Source organism: Mesoplodon mirus, assembly GCF_964341445.2.
Source record: "Mesoplodon mirus genome assembly, chromosome: 8".
Taxonomy (NCBI): domain Eukaryota; kingdom Metazoa; phylum Chordata; class Mammalia; order Artiodactyla; family Ziphiidae; genus Mesoplodon; species Mesoplodon mirus.
The window spans coordinates 44194518-44213993 of record NC_138984.1 but is presented as its reverse complement, the minus strand read 5'-3'; the positions used below and the strand labels follow the sequence as shown (position 1 = coordinate 44213993).

The 19476-nt window shown below is 42.1% G+C and overlaps 1 protein-coding gene across 2 annotated transcripts in view; it reads right to left on the bottom strand.

Moving 5' to 3' along the window:
* The window catches only part of STAT1 (signal transducer and activator of transcription 1), a 41507-nt gene extending 23209 nt beyond the window's left edge, over nt 1–18298 (bottom strand). The window contains exons 1-9 of one of the 2 annotated variants that reach the window (XM_082630743.1): nt 18148–18298; nt 17672–17824; nt 14921–15049; nt 14023–14167; nt 8033–8131; nt 4807–4896; nt 3725–3803; nt 2548–2639; nt 2207–2358 (exon numbers count right to left, since the gene is read on the bottom strand). In XM_082630743.1, the coding sequence (XP_082486869.1) occupies nt 2207–2358; nt 2548–2639; nt 3725–3803; nt 4807–4896; nt 8033–8131; nt 14023–14167; nt 14921–15048 (785 nt within the window). In that variant the 5' untranslated portion in view covers nt 15049; nt 17672–17824; nt 18148–18298. Of the gene's footprint in view, nt 1–2206; nt 2359–2547; nt 2640–3724; nt 3804–4806; nt 4897–8032; nt 8132–14022; nt 14168–14920; nt 15050–17671; nt 17825–18039 lie in introns of both variants that reach the window. The other variant, XM_082630744.1, reaches the window with a different exon arrangement.
* Between the last annotated feature and the right edge of the window lie 1178 nt (nt 18299–19476).

Below are 19476 nucleotides of genomic sequence, written 5' to 3'. Positions count from 1 at the left end.
AACAGAGTCACGGAGACCAACAAGTACTTTTTACAGACAACACACGATATTATCTGCCCAGCTCTGAAGTGCAGGGAGAAACAGAACCAACCTGATTTGTGTGAAAAAACAAACACACATGAATGATTACAGCCCAGATTAAAAAACCTCTGCCTCCCACTGAGATGGACCTAAGGAGAGATGGGTAGGGGTGGAGGCTGCTAGGGAATCTGTGACTTCAACTGAGCTGTGAGATAATTGGGACTTAAAAGGACAGGGCAAAGGTGGTGGGGGGGTGACAGAGGCAGGGGACGAGACAAGGCAGATGCTGTGGGCAGTGACACTGTGCAGAGAGGAGCAAGGGAGCAGCCTGGACACTGAGGAAGCAAGGCCGCGAGGGGACGCAGGCCGGGTTAGGAGGAGACGAGGGAACAGAGGTTACTGTGTCACTGAACTGAAAGGAGACGGCAATGTGCGCAGTCTAGACGCTCAAAATATATGCATAAACCACGGAGAAAGCCTAGCGACTGCTTTCAGGTTCCTCTGTCCTCACAGGAAACCACCAAAGGCAATGCAGCCTCCGAGCCAAGTCAGGCTGTGGAAGTTCATTTTACTGGCCTGGAGGAATGACAGAAGAACATCTATTCCCCAGTGAAAAACATCTCCTTCACTCGGTGTTTCCATTCCTTGAGTCCAGTTCGAAGCACCCACAGCACAGCCCATGGCCATGAAATGAGAGGCAGGATAACGGTGGGTGGGTGAGCTCCAGAGGGCTTCTAACCCGGTGACTCCCAACCTTGTTCAGGCCACGACACACAGGAAAACGCCGACAATCCGGGTACCGCACAGCAGGGGGTACTGAGGGGTATTCACATCTCTGCAGGAGGCTCCTTGTGGCCTAAGGTGACCATGGGGGCCCCAGACAGCAGGGGGGCCTTGCCGGGCACCTGGGGGGCTCGGAGGTCAGCATCTCACAAGGCTCACGGGGACACACTGGGCTGGGGAGCTCCATTCCTATCCACAAAAAACTGGGATATGGAATGGCAACTCACAGAATAAAAATAAATGGCTGACTATTGTGAATTTTTAAAAATAGCAATCCAGAAAGTAATCTCATGAGATCTCTGGTCCTTGGGCCTTTCAGAACTGCTCCAGGCCACCACCCCCTCCTACCCACTGATTCTACCGCTTCCATCCCCTCTGCTCAGCTCTTGTCAGCCCTCCCCTGGACTACGCTAATACACTCGGAGCAGACCAACTGGCCTTTCTGTCTCTATTCTATCCTCAGGCTTCAGCCAGAATGACCTAAATAAACAATCAGAGAAATGAACCTCCACTTAAATGGGAGGCCCGCCCGGCTCACCCGTGTCCACTGGGTAAAGTCCCGGAGTCCCCAGCACAGTGTGGGAACCTCGGTGACCAGGCTCCAGCCTCTTGCCAGCTCCATTTTCTTCCTTCCCTCTCTGGCAGCCGACTCTCTAGCCATCCAGCATGAGAACTGCGGGCCCTGGCTCATGCCAGCCTCCCCTCCCCTCTGCCCCGTCCACGTTCTTCTCCTTCCTGGTCTACATGAAGTTTTCCTGTTCACTCTCGAGTCCGGGCAAGACCACTTTGTCTCATTAATTTTCCCTGGTGACTCCTTTCCTAATCCTCCATGAACTCTGGACGGTCTCCGGTGGAGCCCTGCCAACCTTTCACTGAACAGTTATTACCACGCCCGTCTCCCGCCTCCACACTGAGAGCTCCTTACTGGCAACGACCAAGAATCATTCACCTTGTGTCCCAGGTCCTAGCCCAGTGCCTGGCATACAGCATTTCATAAGTATCTACTAGACGGATGACTGAAATGTATGGCCCACAAACTGTTATTTCATGTAAGCCTGTAAAATGCCCTTTTGTTTTTAATAAAACCTTGGGACTCAAGTTGTTAACTGTGCTGTGCGATGACCATGTCACTGGTGTGTTGGCACAAATGACATGTCCCACGGTACACACACAGCAGGGAGAGGAGTCCTCCAAGCCATGCAGAATGTGGCTGAACGTGGCCACAGGTGTGATTAACACTGTGCTTTTCAAGTGTTTCCAGGGCAAGAAGCAGTTGGACTACATCAAACTCTAAACCAGAGGTTTGACAGAGTCCATTCAACTAACGCAGCTGGAACGTTCACTTTACGAGTTTATATGGTTAGCCAGTCAGCTGCCAATATTCTGCTTTGGAGAATCTTACCAGTTCTGCAGCTGATCAAGGCAAGCATTGGGGGGTCCCCCGATACAGGCACTCTGCTGTCTCCGCTTCCATTCCACAAGTTCATCATTAATCAGGGCTTTCTGGGTAAGTTCGGTGGCATTCAACAACTCTATTATTTTGTGAACTACTTCCTAAAGGGAGAGAAAGAGACAAAGCGAAATAAACTCATCTTTAATCACTGAATTTTATTCTTTCATCTCAGCTGGGTTGCTCTAAGTGAAATGGTTATAAAAATAATTTTGCCTCTATTCCAAACTTCAAGTCCATTATTTACAGTCTGTGACAAAAGCGACATGTTATTCTGGAAAGTGAATCACTACCTTTCTCTTATTGTCAAGCATTAAATACATCTTCTGGAGTAACATCTGTTCCTGTTTCTGATCATTCTTTGCCACACCATTGGTTTCATGTTCTGTGAATTGGGAGAGACAGCAGATAAATATAAATATAAAAGAAGACAAAACCGACTGACGCCAAGATTCACATCCATTTAGGAAAAACATGATCCAAATGCTATCTGGAGATAGGTCAAAGCTTGGTTTTTCTTCAGTCATTGTTGAACAAAACAGGAAAAATGGCCTAAGTACAAAAACTGGACACACTGGAACAAAGTCCTTGTTTTCAATGACTCACGTAAACGGGAAACAGTACTGTCTGGTTCTTAAGGCACTGTCAGAATATTACCTAAATGAATATAAGTGACAAAATTCACAACCTCAGTTAAAAAAAGATTGATACAAAGCATCTCTGTGGCTTTAAAGAGAAGCAGACAATTAGGAAATTGTAATTGAGGTTTCTTTCTCTCATACTTTTATTCAAATTACTACTAATAATCTCTCCATTTTACCATGGTGCCCTCCAAGTGATTGCTAGGGTTACAGCAGTGCCCTGCTTGTTCTACACAATGCACATTTCTGGATTATTTTCAGTGGACGTCCTCTCATCACTAAAAATGAGCAACAACAACAAAATCCGAGCGAAACTGCTTTAAAACATGTGAAAAATGCTGAACTTCACCTGTGGAGTATACAAATGGAGCTGGAATATCTGGAGGAACTTTAGTTATCAGGGCAGGGGGACTCCACACACATATCCGTCTATGTCCATCAGTGGGCTAGGCACAGTAAGTAAAGTGAACAGCACGTAACCGGTATGTATTAACTGGGGGCGATTTTGCCCCCCAGGGATCACTTGGCAATGTTTGGAGACAGTTTTGGTTGTCCCCACTGGGGACTGGGGATCATTCTACTGCCACCTGGTGGGCAGAAGTCAGGGATGCTGCTAAACATCCTACAATGCACAGGACAACCCCCAAAACAGTTATCTGGCCCAAAATGTCAATAGTACTGAGGTTAAAAAACCCTGGCCTGGGTCACCAAGAAGCCAAGACTAGCAATTCAGAGTCTTAAAATGTTTGGTAAATATGAAGGAGTATCTGCCTTTGTTATCTAGTGTAGGTAGAAAAAATTACAGGCAATGGACACTGTTATCTCTTACCTCTGTTCTGCAAGGTTTTACATTTAAAGTCATATTCATCCTGTAGATCTTCTAGGGTCTTGATTTCATGCTCTATACACTACAAGTAAAGACAGAAACAAGTTTTCCACCATACTTAGGACAAAGACTTCAGAAGACAGATTACTGGTACTATAGGACCCAGAAAACCATGGATGCAATCCTGCTCCCTCAAAGATGGACCAGACTTGCAAAATTCTAATCACACGTATGAAATAATTTCTATCTCCTTAGCTAGTATATAATAACCTTTTTAGGAAAGAAAATATATAGCTATTTCTGGACTGGGCCACTTGATGTCTACTTTAATGAAGCGTTTCTCTCAGAGGCAGCAAGACAAAGTTGCTCCAAAAACCTGGAGTCTGGCAACATGCCGTCTGAAGCACAAAGTCAAGGCCACGCTGGTGTGACCCAGAGGCCCACAGGAGAGCCAGCCCCTCAGCAGAAAGGCCGTTTCCACAGATACAGGCCCAATGGAAGGCTGGTCTCCTCACCCTTTCCCCCAAACAGCACCCACAGTGGAAGGGAGGGAACACATACCACCAAGGGCACCACCTCCATAAATGTCTGGGAAGTTTTATCTTAAAGTTATTGTGGATACTTTATTCTAATCAGAAATACATCAGAATTTCCTTGTTTGAGATGTTTTTGTTCCCCTTCCAAGTCTTAGAATAAAACAGGTGCTTGAGGAAGACCATGTTTATCCTAGGACTCTATGTAACCCCAGGAACACCCCCATTTGAGAGGTGCAGACATAAAGGGCTACTTAGAGTGGCAACAGCTAGTTTACTGGGTGATAGGGCAAAGTCAACAGTTACTGCACAATCTTGCAAGGAAGGAAAAGATAAGCTCAATGTTTGAAAGTTGCAACAGGAGCCAAAAATGTCTATCTGCTCACTGGTTTCACCAATTTGTTTACTTAGGGTTTTGAACTCGAGCGAAACTTTTCTTCTCAACTACTTAAAAGCCTGAAATCAGTTACAATGCTTACACTAGAGCAATTGAAACCTTTTTTCCTCTACAAAAAGTTACAGAGAAGATGTATACATTTACTAAATACTCACCATAACTTTGTCCTTCACATTTCTGACTCTGCTGTCAAGCTCCTTCTGTTTGTCTAACATTACAGTGCTCTGAATATTCCCTGCCTGAGCCTGTAACGGAAGGTACACAGTTAACAGCCATTACTTCCTCTGTCATATTTACCTGCTGGTTATGCTCCAAAGTCAAGTCTACCCCGTGCCCCACCTAACTCCTGGACCTTCCAAAACCTCCTGCAGGCCTCCCACATGAGTGTGCACAAGAAAAGCTCAGTTCCCAAGGCCCTGGAAAATACTAGCAAACTGTTAACAAGCCTACAGAAAGACCAGGCTCAGTTCATGCCTAAAATAAATAGTATTTCTGGAATTTTCCATTAGTTCATGCAGTTGCATGGGCCCACAGAGGAAGTTATTTTAGTTTCTCAAATTCTGTAGACAACATTATTCTTATTAGCCCTGTACTCATTTGTCTCAAAGCCATGCAATTCACAGTGTGGAGCCTAGACAAGCAGCATCTTACCACCCGGGAGCTTGTTGGAAATGCAGAATTTCAGGTCCTAATCTGATTACTGAATCAGAAACCCCATTTTGACAAGATTCCAGATAATTCAGAGGTATATCAAAATTGAACAGTACAGAGAAAGACAAATATCAAATGATATCGCTTGTATGTGGAATCTAAAATAATGATGCAAATGAGCTTATTTACAAAACAGAAATAGACTCACAGACATAGAAAGCAAACTGATGGTTACCAAAGGGGAAAGGTCGGGGGAGGGGTAAAGTAGGAGTATGGGATTAACATATATAACTATATTTAAAACAGATTAACAAGCAAGTACCTAAATGTATAACACAGGGAACTATACTCAATACCTTGTAGTAACCTATAATGGAGAATGATCTAAAAAAGAATATGTGTGTGTGTGTACATAACTGAATCACTTTGCTGTACACATGAACACTTGAAACTAACACAACATTGTAAATCAACTATATTTCAATAAAAATTAATTTTTAAAAAACATTAAAAAAATTGAACAGTACTGCCATTAAGGACTTCAATGAGTATCTGCTCCTATAAAGTAATAATGAATATCATCCCAGATGCAATGGGTATAGTCTTCATCCTTGATAGCCAGAAAACAATGTTATTTTTATCGGGATCACATTAAAATAATGAATTAACTCAGGGAAAGCCGATATATTTATGATGTTGTTTTTAATTCTTATGCTTCTAATGGCTTCCTCTTCTCAACTGCAATACCGCTAATACAATGCTAAGCAGCAATGGAAATAGTGGACATCCTTGCCGTGGTTCTGACTTACTGATGTTTTGTCAGTGAAGTAAGACACTGTTTTAGAACCAGGAGATGTATATTTTAATAGGTTAAGGAGGTATCCATCAACTCCTATTTTATTGAATTTTTAAAAATCAGGGATGAGTGTTCAATTTTGTCATCCTTTTCAGCATCTTTTCGATACCCCCAGACATCCAGGACCTTCCCTCAAATCCCAGGAAGGTCTTGTTTCTCTTGCTCACATCTGGGCAGTCCACTAACCTCGTTCCAGGGGTTCACCGATAAGTCAGGTGTCCTCTGAGAGGCTTAAAATGAACCTCTCCCCAGGAACCTCACATTTTTAAAAGGAGGTCAAAAGCTGACATGCCTTTGAGATCAAAGCACACCCAGGAGACGGGGCTGATCTGGGAAAGGAGAAATCACCTCCTCTGCCTCCCAGTGGTGACTCCGGGCCAAATGAGGGGAGAAATGCTTAGGTACCAAGGTGGACACTTCACTCTTCTGCCCATCTCTGCTCCTGACTGTCCTCCCAAGTCTGTCTGAGATACAGGAGCAGCCCATTGCATAATGCTGTAAAGATGAAAACCCCACAGGATAGTCAAAATTTCCTGCTGAAAGTCTCCCAGGTGCATGCCATACTGAAGAAGGCACACCCCTCTCAGAGGAGACAACGCAGCCAGCTTTTCCTCCTGACAGACACCTTTGCTCACTAGGCTGGGTCCAGGATGAACTAGCCAGTCTGAGTTTAGGACAAATAATATATATCTTTAAGTGCTCAGTGCAGCAAGGTGCTTTCAGCGTGACAGGGAGACAGGAACTAAATGCCTGGGGAAGCAGCAGATTCACAAGGACTGGGGCAAATGCTCAGAAAGTGCACAGAAAATGGCATTCAATGCCACTACTTAAATTCTGTCTCTCCACCCCCACCTCCCCATCTCACAGCACACTTTGTTAGTTATCGCTTAGAGAAATGCACATAGGACGCATTCCAGTGCATACTCTGGCCTTCTCCCTGTCATACTGGAATGGTCTCAGCCAGAGTAACTCATACTGTAGTGGTTTCACAACTGTCTGCCTGCTGGGTTGCTTCCACCACCCCATCAATGAAAGGCATGAATCAATGCCATGGCAACTTCAAAAAACTGCTGAACCCTAATCACCAGGACGGTTTGTATTAGGATTAGTAAAATCATGATAAAAAAGTCTTGGTACTAGTATAACTCTGACTCATTCACTGTTTGGTTGTCTCAGACATCTAATAGGTATCTCGGTCCTATTGAAAACAAAGCTGCTGATTTTCCCATCAACAGATTCTTCTCCAAAGCCTATTGTGCCCTGCAAAAGCCCCACTCCTGTCCCTTCCCCGTCTTCCCCAGCGCAGTAAACAGTATCTCTAAGAAACACAAGTCACAAATCAGACTCACCCTCTACCCTTGGCTCCTTCTCACTCTCACATCTGATCCTTCAATATAAGCCCTATTGGTGCCACATCCAGAACATAATGGAATCTGTCCACTTCTTCCCACCTCCACTGACTGCACCTCTACCTCAGGCACTTCCCCTCTGCTCCTTCAGTCTGCTGCAAGAGCCCACTGTCTTCTGCTTCCTTTCCTGCCCCAGCACCCCAGAGGTGTCCCTGACCCTGATCTAAAGAAACAAACTGACACTCCACTACTGTCCACACAGTATCCTGCTTTACTATCTTCACAGCGACAACCACTATCTGAAAGATTTTGTTTTTGTGTTGTCTCCCTCCCTCACTAGGATGACTACCATTAGACTGGGGTCCTTTCAAAATCTCTATATCTGTTTTTCCCAACTTCTTGGGGCTATAAAATCAGAGGGCTAGTCACCACTGCCTTGAAACAGGGCCTCAGTAGTACTTGTTGGATGAATGAATGAGTTTTTATTTCTTTATTATCCTTTGTGTTCAATTAGGAAAAAAGTACCTGATTGAATCTCTGGGCATTTTCCAAGATCTTTCTTTCCTCCTTCAGACAGTTACAGATGATCATAGACATCTGTATTGGGTCTTCCTGAAAATTATCCTAGACATGGGTTGTTAGAATAAAAATAAATTAAATTTCAGAATGTTTAAACCATTGTGTATTATACATTGAAATGAGTTTGTTCATATCCATTAAGAAACCTCACCCTAGTCAGCTCTACCCACCACCAGTCCCTCCCATCAGGAAACGTACACAAGCCTCTTAGATAGCCTCATCCACCAGAGGGCAGACAGCAGAAGCAAGAAGAACTACAATCCTGCAGCCTGGAGAACAAAAACCACATTCACACAAAGATAGACAAGATGAAAAGGCAGAGGGCTATGTACCAGATGAAGGAACAAGATAAAACCCCAGAAAAACAACTAAATGAAGTGGAGATAGGCAACCTTCCAGAAAAAGAAATCAGAATAATGATAGTGAAGATGATCCAGGATCTTGGAAAAAGAATGGAGGCAAAGATCGAGAAGATGCAAGAAATGTTTAACAAAGACCTAGAAGAATTAAACAACAAACAAACAGAGACGAACAATACAATAACTGAAAAGAAAACTACACTAGAAGGAATCAATAGCAGAATAACTGAGGCAGAAGAACGGATAAGTGACCTGGAAGACAGAACGGTGGAATTCACTGCTGTGGAACAGAATAAAGAAAAAAGAATGAAAAGAAATGAAGACAGCCTAAGACACCTCTGGGACAACATTAAATGCAACAACATTCGCATTACAGGGATCCCAGAAGAAGAGAGAGAGAAAGGACCAGAGAAAATATTTCAAGAGATTATAGTAAAAAACTTCCCTAACCCGGGAAAGGAAATAGCCACCCAAGTCCAGGAAGCGCAGAGTCCATACAGGATAAACCCAAGGAGAAACACGCCAAGACACATAGTAATCAAGTTGGCAAAAATTAAAGACAAAGAAAAATTATTGAAAGCAGCGAGGGAAAAACGACAAATAACATACAAGGGAACTCCGATAAGGTTAACAGCCGATTTCTCAGCAGAAACTGTACAAGCCAGAAGGGAGTGGCATGATATACTTAAAGGGATGAAAGGGAAGAACCTACGACCAAGATTACTCTACCCAGCAAGGATCTCATTCAGATTGAATGGAGAAATCAAAAGCTTTACAGACAAACAAAAGCTAAGAGAATTCAGCACCACCAAACCAGCTCTACACAAGTGCTAAAGGAGCTTCTCTAAGTGGGAAACACAACAGAAGAAAAGGACCTACAAAAACAAACCCAAAACAATTCATAAAATGGTCATAGGAACATACATATTCATAATTACCTTAAACATGAATGGATTAAATGCTCCAACCAAAAGACACAGGCTCGCTGAATGGATACAAAAATAAGATCCATATATATGCTGTCTACAAGAGACCCACTTCAGACCTAGGGACACATACAGACTGAAAGTGAGGGGATGGAAAAAGATATTCCATGCAAATGAAAATCAAAAGAAAGCTGGAGTACCAATACTCATATCAGATAAAATAGACTTTAAAATAAAGAATGTTATAAGAGACATGGAAGGACACTACATAATGATCAAGGGATCAATCCAAGAAGAAGATATAACAATTATAAATATATATGCACCCAACATAGGAGCACCTCAATACATAAGGCAACTGCTAACATCTATAAAAGAGGAAATCGACAGTAACACAATAATAACACAAAAGTCCAGGACCAGATGGCTTCACAGGTGAATTCTATCAAACATTTAGAGAAAAGCTAACACCCATGCTTCTCAAACTCTTCCAAAAAACTAAAGAGGAAGGAACACTCCCAAACTCATTCTATGAGGCCACCATCATGCTGATACCAAAACCAGACAAAGATACTGCAAAAAAAGAAAATTACAGATCAATATCATTGATGAATACAGATGCAAAAATCTCAATAAAATACTAGCAAACAGAATCCAACAGCACATTAAAAGGATCATACACCATGATCAAGTGGAGTTTATCCTAGGGATGTAAGGATTCTTCAATATATTCAAATCAATCAATGTGATACACCATATTAACAAACTAAAGAAGAAAAACCATATGATCATCTCAATAGATGCAGAAAAAGCTTTTGACAAAATTCAACACCCATTTATGATAAAAACTCTCCAGAAAGTAGGCATAGAGGGAACCTACCTCAACATAATAAAGGCCATATACGACAAACCCACAGCAAACATCATTCTCAACGGTGAAAAACTGAAAGCATTTCCTCTAAGATCAGGAACAAGACAAGGAGGTCCACTCTCACCACTATTATTCAACATAGTTTTGGAAGTCCTAACCACAGCAGAGAAGAAAAAGAAATAAAAGGAACAGAAATTGGAAAAGAAGAAGTAAAACTGTCACTGTTTGCAGATGACATGATACTATACATAGAGAATCCTAAGGATGCCACCAGAAAACTACTAGAGCTAATCAATTAATTTGGTAAAGTTGCAGGATACAAAATTAATGCACAGAAATCTCTTGCATTCCTATACACTAATGATGAAAAATCTGAAGGAGAAATTAAGGAAACACTCCCATTTACCACTGCGGCAAAAAGAATAAAATACCTAGGAATAAACCTACCTAGGGAGACAAAAGACCTGTATGCGGAAAACTACAAGACACTGATGAAAGAAATTAAAGATGATACAAACAGATGGAGAGATATACCATGTTCTTGGATTGGAAGAATCACTATTGTGCAAATGACTATACTACCCAAAGCAATCTACAGTTTCAATGTAATCCCTATCAAATTACCAATGGGAATTTTTACAGAACTAGAACAAAAAATCTTAAAATTTATATGGAGACTCAAAAGACCCCGAATAGCCAAAGCAGTCTTGAGGGAAAAAAGCGGAGCTGGAGGAATCAGACTCCCTGACTTCAGACTATACTACAAAGCTACAGTAATGAAGACAATATGGTACTGGCACAAAAACAGAAACATAGATCAATGGAACAGGACAGAAAGCCCAGAGATAAACCCACACACCTATGGTCAACTAATCTATGACAAAGGAGGCAAGGATATACAATGGAGGAAAGACAGTATCTTCAATAAGTGGTGCTGGGAAAACTGGACAGCTACATGTAAAAGAATGAAATTAGAACACTCCCTAACATCATACACAAAAATAAACTCAAAATGGATTCTAGACCTAAATGTAAGACTGGACACTATAAAACTCTTAGAGGAAAACATAGGAAGAATACTCTTTGACATAAATCGCAGCAAGATCTTTTTTGATTCACCTCCTAGAGTAATGGAAATAAAAACAAACAAATGGGACCTAATGAAACTTAAAAGCTATTGCACAGCAAAGAAAACCATAAACAAAACGAAAAGACAACCCTCAGAATGGGAGAAAATATTTGCAAACGAATCAACAAAGGATTAATCTCCAAAATATATAAACAGCTCATGCAGCTCAATATTAAAGAAATAAACAACCCAATCAAAAAATGGGCAGAAGACCTAAATAGACATTTCTCCAAAGAAGACATACAGATAGCCAAGAAGCACATGAAAAGCTGCTCAACATCACTAATTATTAGAGAAATGCAAAACAAATCTACAGTGAGGTATTACCTCACACCAGTTAGAATGGGCATCATCAGAAAATCTACAAACAACAGATGCTGGAGAGGGTGTGGAGAAAAGGGAACCCTCTTGCACTGTTGGTGGGAATGTAAATTGATACAGCCACTATGGAGAACAGTACAGGGGTTCCTTAAAAAACTAAAAATAGAATTACCATATGATCCAGCAATCCCACTACTGGGCATACACCCAGAGAAAACCATATTTCAAAAAGACACATGCACGCCAATGTTCACTACAGCACTATTTACAATAGCCAGGTCATGGAAGCAACCTAAATGCCCACTGACAGACGAATGGATAAAGAAGATGTGGTACACATATACAATGGAATATCACACAGCCATAAAAAGGAACGAAATTGGGTCATTTGTAGAGATGTGGATGAATCTAGAGACTGTCATACAGAGTGAAGTAAGTCAGAAAGAGAAAAACAAATATCGTATATTAACGCATGTATGTGGAACCCAGAAAAATGGTACAGATGAACCGGTTTGCAGGGCAGAAGTTGAGACACAGATGTAGAGAATAAACGTATGGACACCTAGGGGGGAAAGCCGCGGGGGTGGTGGGGATGGTGGTGTGATGAATTGGGCGATTGGGATTGACATGTATACACTGACGTGTATAAAACTGATGACTAATAAGAACCTGCTGTATAAAAAAATAAATAAAATTCAAAAAAAAACCTCCCCTTTAACCAACATGTACTAGTTTATTATATACTTTCATGCTCTGCAGTGAGTTGGTACATTTCCAAAGGCAGTGGCTATACTTTTATTATCTTTAGTAGTGAAAGGAAATAGCTGCATACATGACAATGTGGAATCTTTAAGTTTTATGTACTTACTGAGTTCAATAAAATAAATACCAGCTTTAAAGGAAAAAAAAGAAGCTCATCCCGCACTTATTAAATTCTACATAAGCTATTTTTGATAAAATCAAAATATTCTTTTTACGAACTATAACAAAAGCTGCTTTAACTGTCCAATTAAGCACAGGTACCTAAATTATTTCTTGATTAAAAGAACAAGTATTTCCTGGGCTTCCCTGGTGGCGCAGTGGTTGAGAGTCTGCCTGCAGATGCAGGGGACACGGGTTCATGCCCCGGTCCAGGAAGATCCCACATGCCGCGGAGCGGCTGGCCCGTGAGCCATGGCCGCTGAGCCTGCGTGTCCGGAGCCTGTGCTCCGCAACGGGAGAGAGGCCACAACAGTGAGAGGCCCACGTACCGCCAAAAAAAAAAACCCCAAAAACAAGTACTTCCATATGTAGCTCCTGTAATACTTTGATTTTATTGTTCTTGGGCCCAATTATCTTGTTAGTATCCTGAGATAATGCAAATGATACAAAAATTATCCATGATATTCCCCAATTAATTTATCTGTTGGTCTCTGCTTTGAATTAGACCAAAGATATTCTCCTCAGTTTTTGTTTTGTCAAAGCTAGTTTGCAAAATACTGGCAATCGTGCCTCTTTATAACAGGTATTATCAAGCGAAATCTGTAGGGGAGCAAATTTCTGTAAAGTTAATCTGGCTTTCCCACTAACTGGTATTATAAAATCATATACACATTCACAGAGGGGGAAAAAAAGCTTCTAACTGGCTAAGTTGAACAGTCTGGTTGTGAGGAATGAAACAAGAAAATGACAGCACTCACCTCCATTAAAACAGAAAAGTTCCATTAATACCGAAATAAAAATGGTAGCCAGGCTTAAGGGATGCTGGGAGTACTTATGAAGAACTCCCAAAACTCTGCAGCATACTCTCTCCTGCGTGCAACTCCCTTTGACTTTTTCTTCCAAGGGAGGGCAACTTCAGCAGAAGCATGGCAAGGTGGAGTCAGCTCCAATTCACCACCTCACTACTGAGCCTTAGAGACATCAAAACTTTCAACACTTTCTGGACTTACTCTTCATCTGTATACCAAGCACTTAGACTGGACTCATCACTAAAGCTCCTTTGAGCTTTAACATGTTACTACAGCTCACTGCTCTTAAAATAAAGCACTTTTTCTTCAATTTAAATATCAACGGCTTTTAATAAGACAAGATCATAGCATTGAATTTCTCTCAGAATTACTCATGTCTAAGTGATACCCTTCAGCCTGAATACTCCTTATGTGTTTACAAAATGAATTGATATTTTACTTCTGCTATAAAATATTACTACATAACGGTAGGTAGTTTATTTATAGTGTTGTACTTTTCTAAATACCAATGAGTGTGTGCTCAATAGTATTTGCTGAGTGAAAAAAATTCTTATGTAAACATGGAAACATTTCAACTTAAACGCAAAAACCAGGTCATACCTGAAGATTACGCTTGCTTTTCCTTATGTTATGCTGCAACAAAAAATTATTCTCCAAAGAAAAGCGACTGTATTGATCATCCAGCTGCGATAGGAGGTCGTGAAAACGGATGGTAGCAAATGAAACATCATTGGCAGCATGCTCCCTAGGAGATACAAAATTTACACATTTCATTTAGATACTACTTTAAAACGACAAAATAAACACTGCTTTCCATGTTGAAATGACTAAAAATAATTTAAAGTGTATTCTTGCGTTTTATTTCCTTCTTTTGAAATTGCCATTGCTATTAGCAGCAGTTTGTACAATATTTCTATTATTTACAATTAGCATGAAAAATTCTAGCACTCCAAGACTGTGCACAAAACTGTTAATGGCGATTATCTCTGGAGGCAAAAAATCAACAGGGGCCTTCACTTTCTACGTCAAATACTTCCAGAACATTTGAAATATTTGCAATGAGCAAACAATAAATTGTAAAATAGAACATATACCAATTTTAAGAGATATTTCCTTGATTTTTTTTTTTACTTTCTTCATACTTCTAATCAGTGTTCTACCAAAACTTGGCTTTAATTATTACTTTTAACTTACTTCTTTCTATAACCTGGATCCTAACTTCAGAATAATTGGTATCAGCATTATCTAACTTGTGCAAAGCATTTAGGAGGATGTATAATTAAATCGACAAATACATAAAATTAATGACTAATGAATGCATTTAGCTTTCTAGAGACACATGCCATTTTTCAAGGCAACACTCTTTTCTGCAACAGGTAATCCCAATGGCTACTGATGAGATTCATCTTCCAGTCAACATAGTTCCAATCCACTTAATCAACAAGTTGTTTTAAAAGTGTAGAAAACCCCCTTCTTCTGTCAAGTGAGTTTTCCTTACCAGTCTTGCTTTTCTAGCCACTGTGCCAGGTACTGTCTGATTTCCATGGGAAAACTGTCATCATAGAGCTGGTGAACCTGCTCCAGGAATTTGGAGTCAAGCTGCTGAAGCTCATACCACTGGGACATCCTATAGGGAAACAGAATACAGATCACAAATGGAAGCCCACAGCTCCAAAGAAAGCCTGTCTAGCATTGTGCTTCTTCTAAATATCTTGCTTAATTAAAAACATAATTTGTCTTTGAAATATACTTTTAAAATGGTGCCTATATTTCAAAGCCTGTTTTTAAATTGAGTTTTGGGTCAAAGTTTTTTTCTTCTCCAAAAAACACATCTTCAGGTCTTTGCTCAAATGCCAGCATCTCAGGGAAGCCTCCTCTGGCCACCTTATTTAAATTGACACCACCTCTCACCTTGGAAAACACTATCCCTCCTCCCTGATGTATTCTTCTCCACCGCACTTACCACCATCTGACCTACCACATATTTTCTTTTTAATTTTGATTAGTGTCTGTTTTCCCCGCATGAAGGGAAGGATTTGGGAGTGGGGGGGTTGTTCACTGCTGTATCTTCAGAACAGTGCTGGGCATACAGTAGGTGTTCATATGCCTTTAAAATGAATCTGCACTTTTATCAAGTAAACCAATGGAAAACACTAATTAGATTTGCTTTAGGACAAATCGTAAGAACTCTCCCTGAAATTGCTCTTATAAATTATAGCACATTTGTAATTTAACCCAAAGAATTTTAAACTGGTGTTTTATATTTTATGATTCACGTGATTAAAATGAATTATTTTTGATATATATCTTTTTTTTTTTTTGGCCACACTGCACGGCATGCAGCGTTATGCCGTTAGTTTCCCAACCTGGGATCAAAACCGTGACCCCTGCAGTGGAATCGAAGAGTCCTAGCTACTGGACCGCCAGGGAATTCCCAGGTTATATATCTTTTAAAAGGGAAATATTTTCCTCTTTGCCTACTGCAAACAATAAGTCTGCACAAAAATTCTTAAACCTAAGTAATAATTTTTAAAGACTGAAACAACATTGTTAAATGTAATCTGAAAGGATAAAATAATACTATTTCTTTGGATAACAGTAAGTCAACTTTTACATAGCAGTTCTGAAGATTAAAAATTAAAATACCTGATTTAAGTCCGAACATCCATTAGGAAAATGAAAAGCCTCTCTTCACCACAGCGTAAATTAGGATTTGCATCAGCGCACAGCTGACAACATTCAGAGTAGATATAAGTGAATCTTGTCCTACCAGGCCTGAGGAAGTGGTCTGGATTTTCAAGCAGGGCGTGGAAGAGCGTATGCATGCTTGTTGGCAAGTATACCTGTGCAGGCATGAAGTCATGTCTACTCCACAAATCTCCTTCCAAAGGAAGGTAAGGATGTGGTGAGGCTACAAAGCTAGTCACCATCACAAATACCAGTACGAATGGACCCAAGTCCACACCTTTGCTACACTTGCTGTAGCAATTTGATTTTTCACTTCGAATTTATTTCACCTGAGTGGAAGACTAAATCTTTGGCGCTCTCCCTCCCTACTAGGTGTCTAATAAGGATATGCCTAAAGCAAATATGCTGGCCAGAGTGTCAACCAGCGGGGACTGCAACACCTCTTTTTAGGTGAGTGACCTCAAGTGACTCACTTCCCTCTCAACAGGGTGATTGTTGAAGACTGAATGACCTAATACAGATACAGCACCTGGCACAAGGCAGGTGATCAATAAATCCATGCTAACATTCCAGAATCCATTCCCTCTTCTCACAAAACTTGTTACCAGCACAGGGGTGGCAAGACCACCCCCCAGTCACCTGACTTCTTCCTCTCCAGTCCCAAGACCTCCAACCACCTTGCCTCCAACACTCTTTCCCAATCTGGCCTTCTGCTGCACATGGGTTTTCACATCATTCTCTAGTTCAAAATTGCTAGTTTGCCCATTACCAGGCTGATTTCCACTCTGACCCTATTTTCACCCATTAACAAAGCAACCCAGTCACCAAATTACCTACTTTTTTTTTCTGCACTGCTCCAGCTGTCACTCACCCTTGAAAACAGCTTCTCCACATTCTGCCTCTCTAAATTCTACCAGCATTCAAAAGTAGGTACAAATAGCCCTTCTTCCATAAGCTGTCTGAGACTCACCCAGAGACAATTAAGCTTTGATTAACGTGCGCCTCATTGCATTTTGTATCTCTATTAGAGCATCAGTCCCTGTCTTCCTTAAAAAGCTCTGTGATGTCTCCCCTGCAGCATGTAAGCTTCAGAGTTGTTGGGACTGTCTTTTCTTTAAACTTCGTCTGCACTGTGGACAGTGTCCTGCACATATTATGTACTCAACAGTAGTCTGTTGAGTTGAAATCGAGTAGATTTCAGATTGAATTAGAAAGTAAAGGGCAAACCACATTATGGTCCAACAAGTTTGAGTCCTGCATTAAACTGCAAACTGGATTGTGCTGGAGGCTCAAGTCTTATTTCTGTCCCATAAAAACAAACTATCCAACTTATACAAACAACATTTAAAGCACAATCACACACCTGTTTTTCTTCCCCCAAACTCTTTGGTACTAGTCAGAATTTGTTTTAAAGACTAATTATATTATTTGGGGGTCTGCAGGAACTAATTATCACTTTACATTCCAGGAGCACATTAAGCTCTTTTATCCTTAAATACAGACATATATAATTAAGTTCCAAAGTCACATATTCATTCGTTTCCATGAACATTTTACTAACCTGTCACCTTGTGCCCCAGCGAAGGGCTGGGGATTCAACACAAGCAGCGGCTACACACAGCACGTCAGATGCCAAGACTGCTGGGTTTGCTTGCACAGGGTGCGAGCGTATAACTTAGCTCTCTGGGGGTGGCACACGGCAAATGAAAACTTTCTGCGGAGAGAAAAAAACATGACTCTGGCGGAAGGGGCGGAAAAGAGAGAAAAATGAGGGTAAATAGGGAGATGCAGTATTTTCGGCGGGGGAGGGGCGCAGGATTCTATTTCACAAGACATTTTTTACTACCAGAGCACAACTGGCTGGGGCAACCGTGCCATCACCGAAAACAACACCTGGGATACGCGTTCTTTCCCGGATAACGGATTTACCTGTTAGCACTTTAAAGCCCGCCCTCGCCGGGCATCCGGCCGCTGGGCCCGGACGACGGCGGGCCAGGAACGCCCCACCCCTGCACCCGGAACCTCACGCCCACTCACTCTGCGCTCCGGTTCCGGCAGAGGTGGGCGAGGGCGCGGCCGTGCTGCCTCTCCCGGGCGCGCCGGGTCTCCTCTGCTCTTTCTGGGGTCTGACCGGCGTCGTCCCGGGTGCGACTAAGTCTCTCCACAAACTCAGCGCAGCAAAGCGAAAGTACCACCAGGAGGAAAGGTAGTGCCAGACGCCCCGCCTCCTTCCACTCCCGCCAATCACCGCGTTACTGCCGCTCTCGGCCAATCGGACGCGGCTGTTCCGAGCGCGCGCCGCCTCCCCCCCGGGGCCACTGCTCTGCCAACCCGCTGGGTCTTTCCTTAGAATTTGGGGAGGGCCCCCACCTGGAAGAGGTGAAGCTCAGCTCTGTGTTGCAAGTTGCGGGTTATGTTTACACATGTTTTAGAGAACAGCTAAAAGGAAGTTATGTGTTTGCAGAGGCCCAAACTTGGAGATCCTTATATCAGCCCCAAACCTGAGAATTCGAGGCAGAGGACACAGGTGGAGACGTCATTCTAGATGCTCGGCTTAGTAGCTGACCTCCATGTTGCTAAACCCAGGGGACGCTTTTCTGTCCTCACCTGACTTGACCACTCAGAAACCTTCTGCGCAGTTGACACCTCCACCCTTTAACACTTCTTCCTGGGCCACGATGCCGACACACTTTGCTTGCTTCTTCCTACCTCTGCTATCCTTTCCCCATCCTCTGCTCCTTCTCCGCCACCAAACCGTTCAATGTTAAGTGTGGTCAGTGTCCGGATCTTGGTCTACTTTGCCTACAGTTCTCAGGCTGTCCTGTGATGACCTCATCCACAGCTTCAATGTCCTTCTAGATATGTAGAACTTCTACACGGGTACCCTGTCCACACGTCTCCTCTGAGCTCCACACACACGTGTACAGCCCACACTTGACTCTCCACTTGGATGTCTGGTAAGCTCTGAAAACTAGTTGTGTTCAGAACCAACTCATCATCTTTCTCCTGAAACCTGCCCTTTTTCTAGAACTGGCGCATGCCAGAAAACTAGGAGCCACCTTTGACATTGCCTTCTCACCCCCACCAGTCCTCAAGCCTTGTTGATGCTTCCACCTAAATAGTTCTCAAGTCTCATCGCTTTTTGCCATCTCCCACACCATCCCCCCCTTTTCTCTCATTTGGATCCTCACAGTAGATTCCCCAAATGGCTGCCTCACTTCAGTTCTTAACTCCCGTTTAATCCATATTCCCTACAGCAGTTTGAGTGGTTTGTCTTTTAATTGCAAAGCAGATCATGTGTTTGCCAACCTGAAAATCCTCTGATGGCTTTTCTTATAAAATCCAAATTTCTTAATGTAACCTATA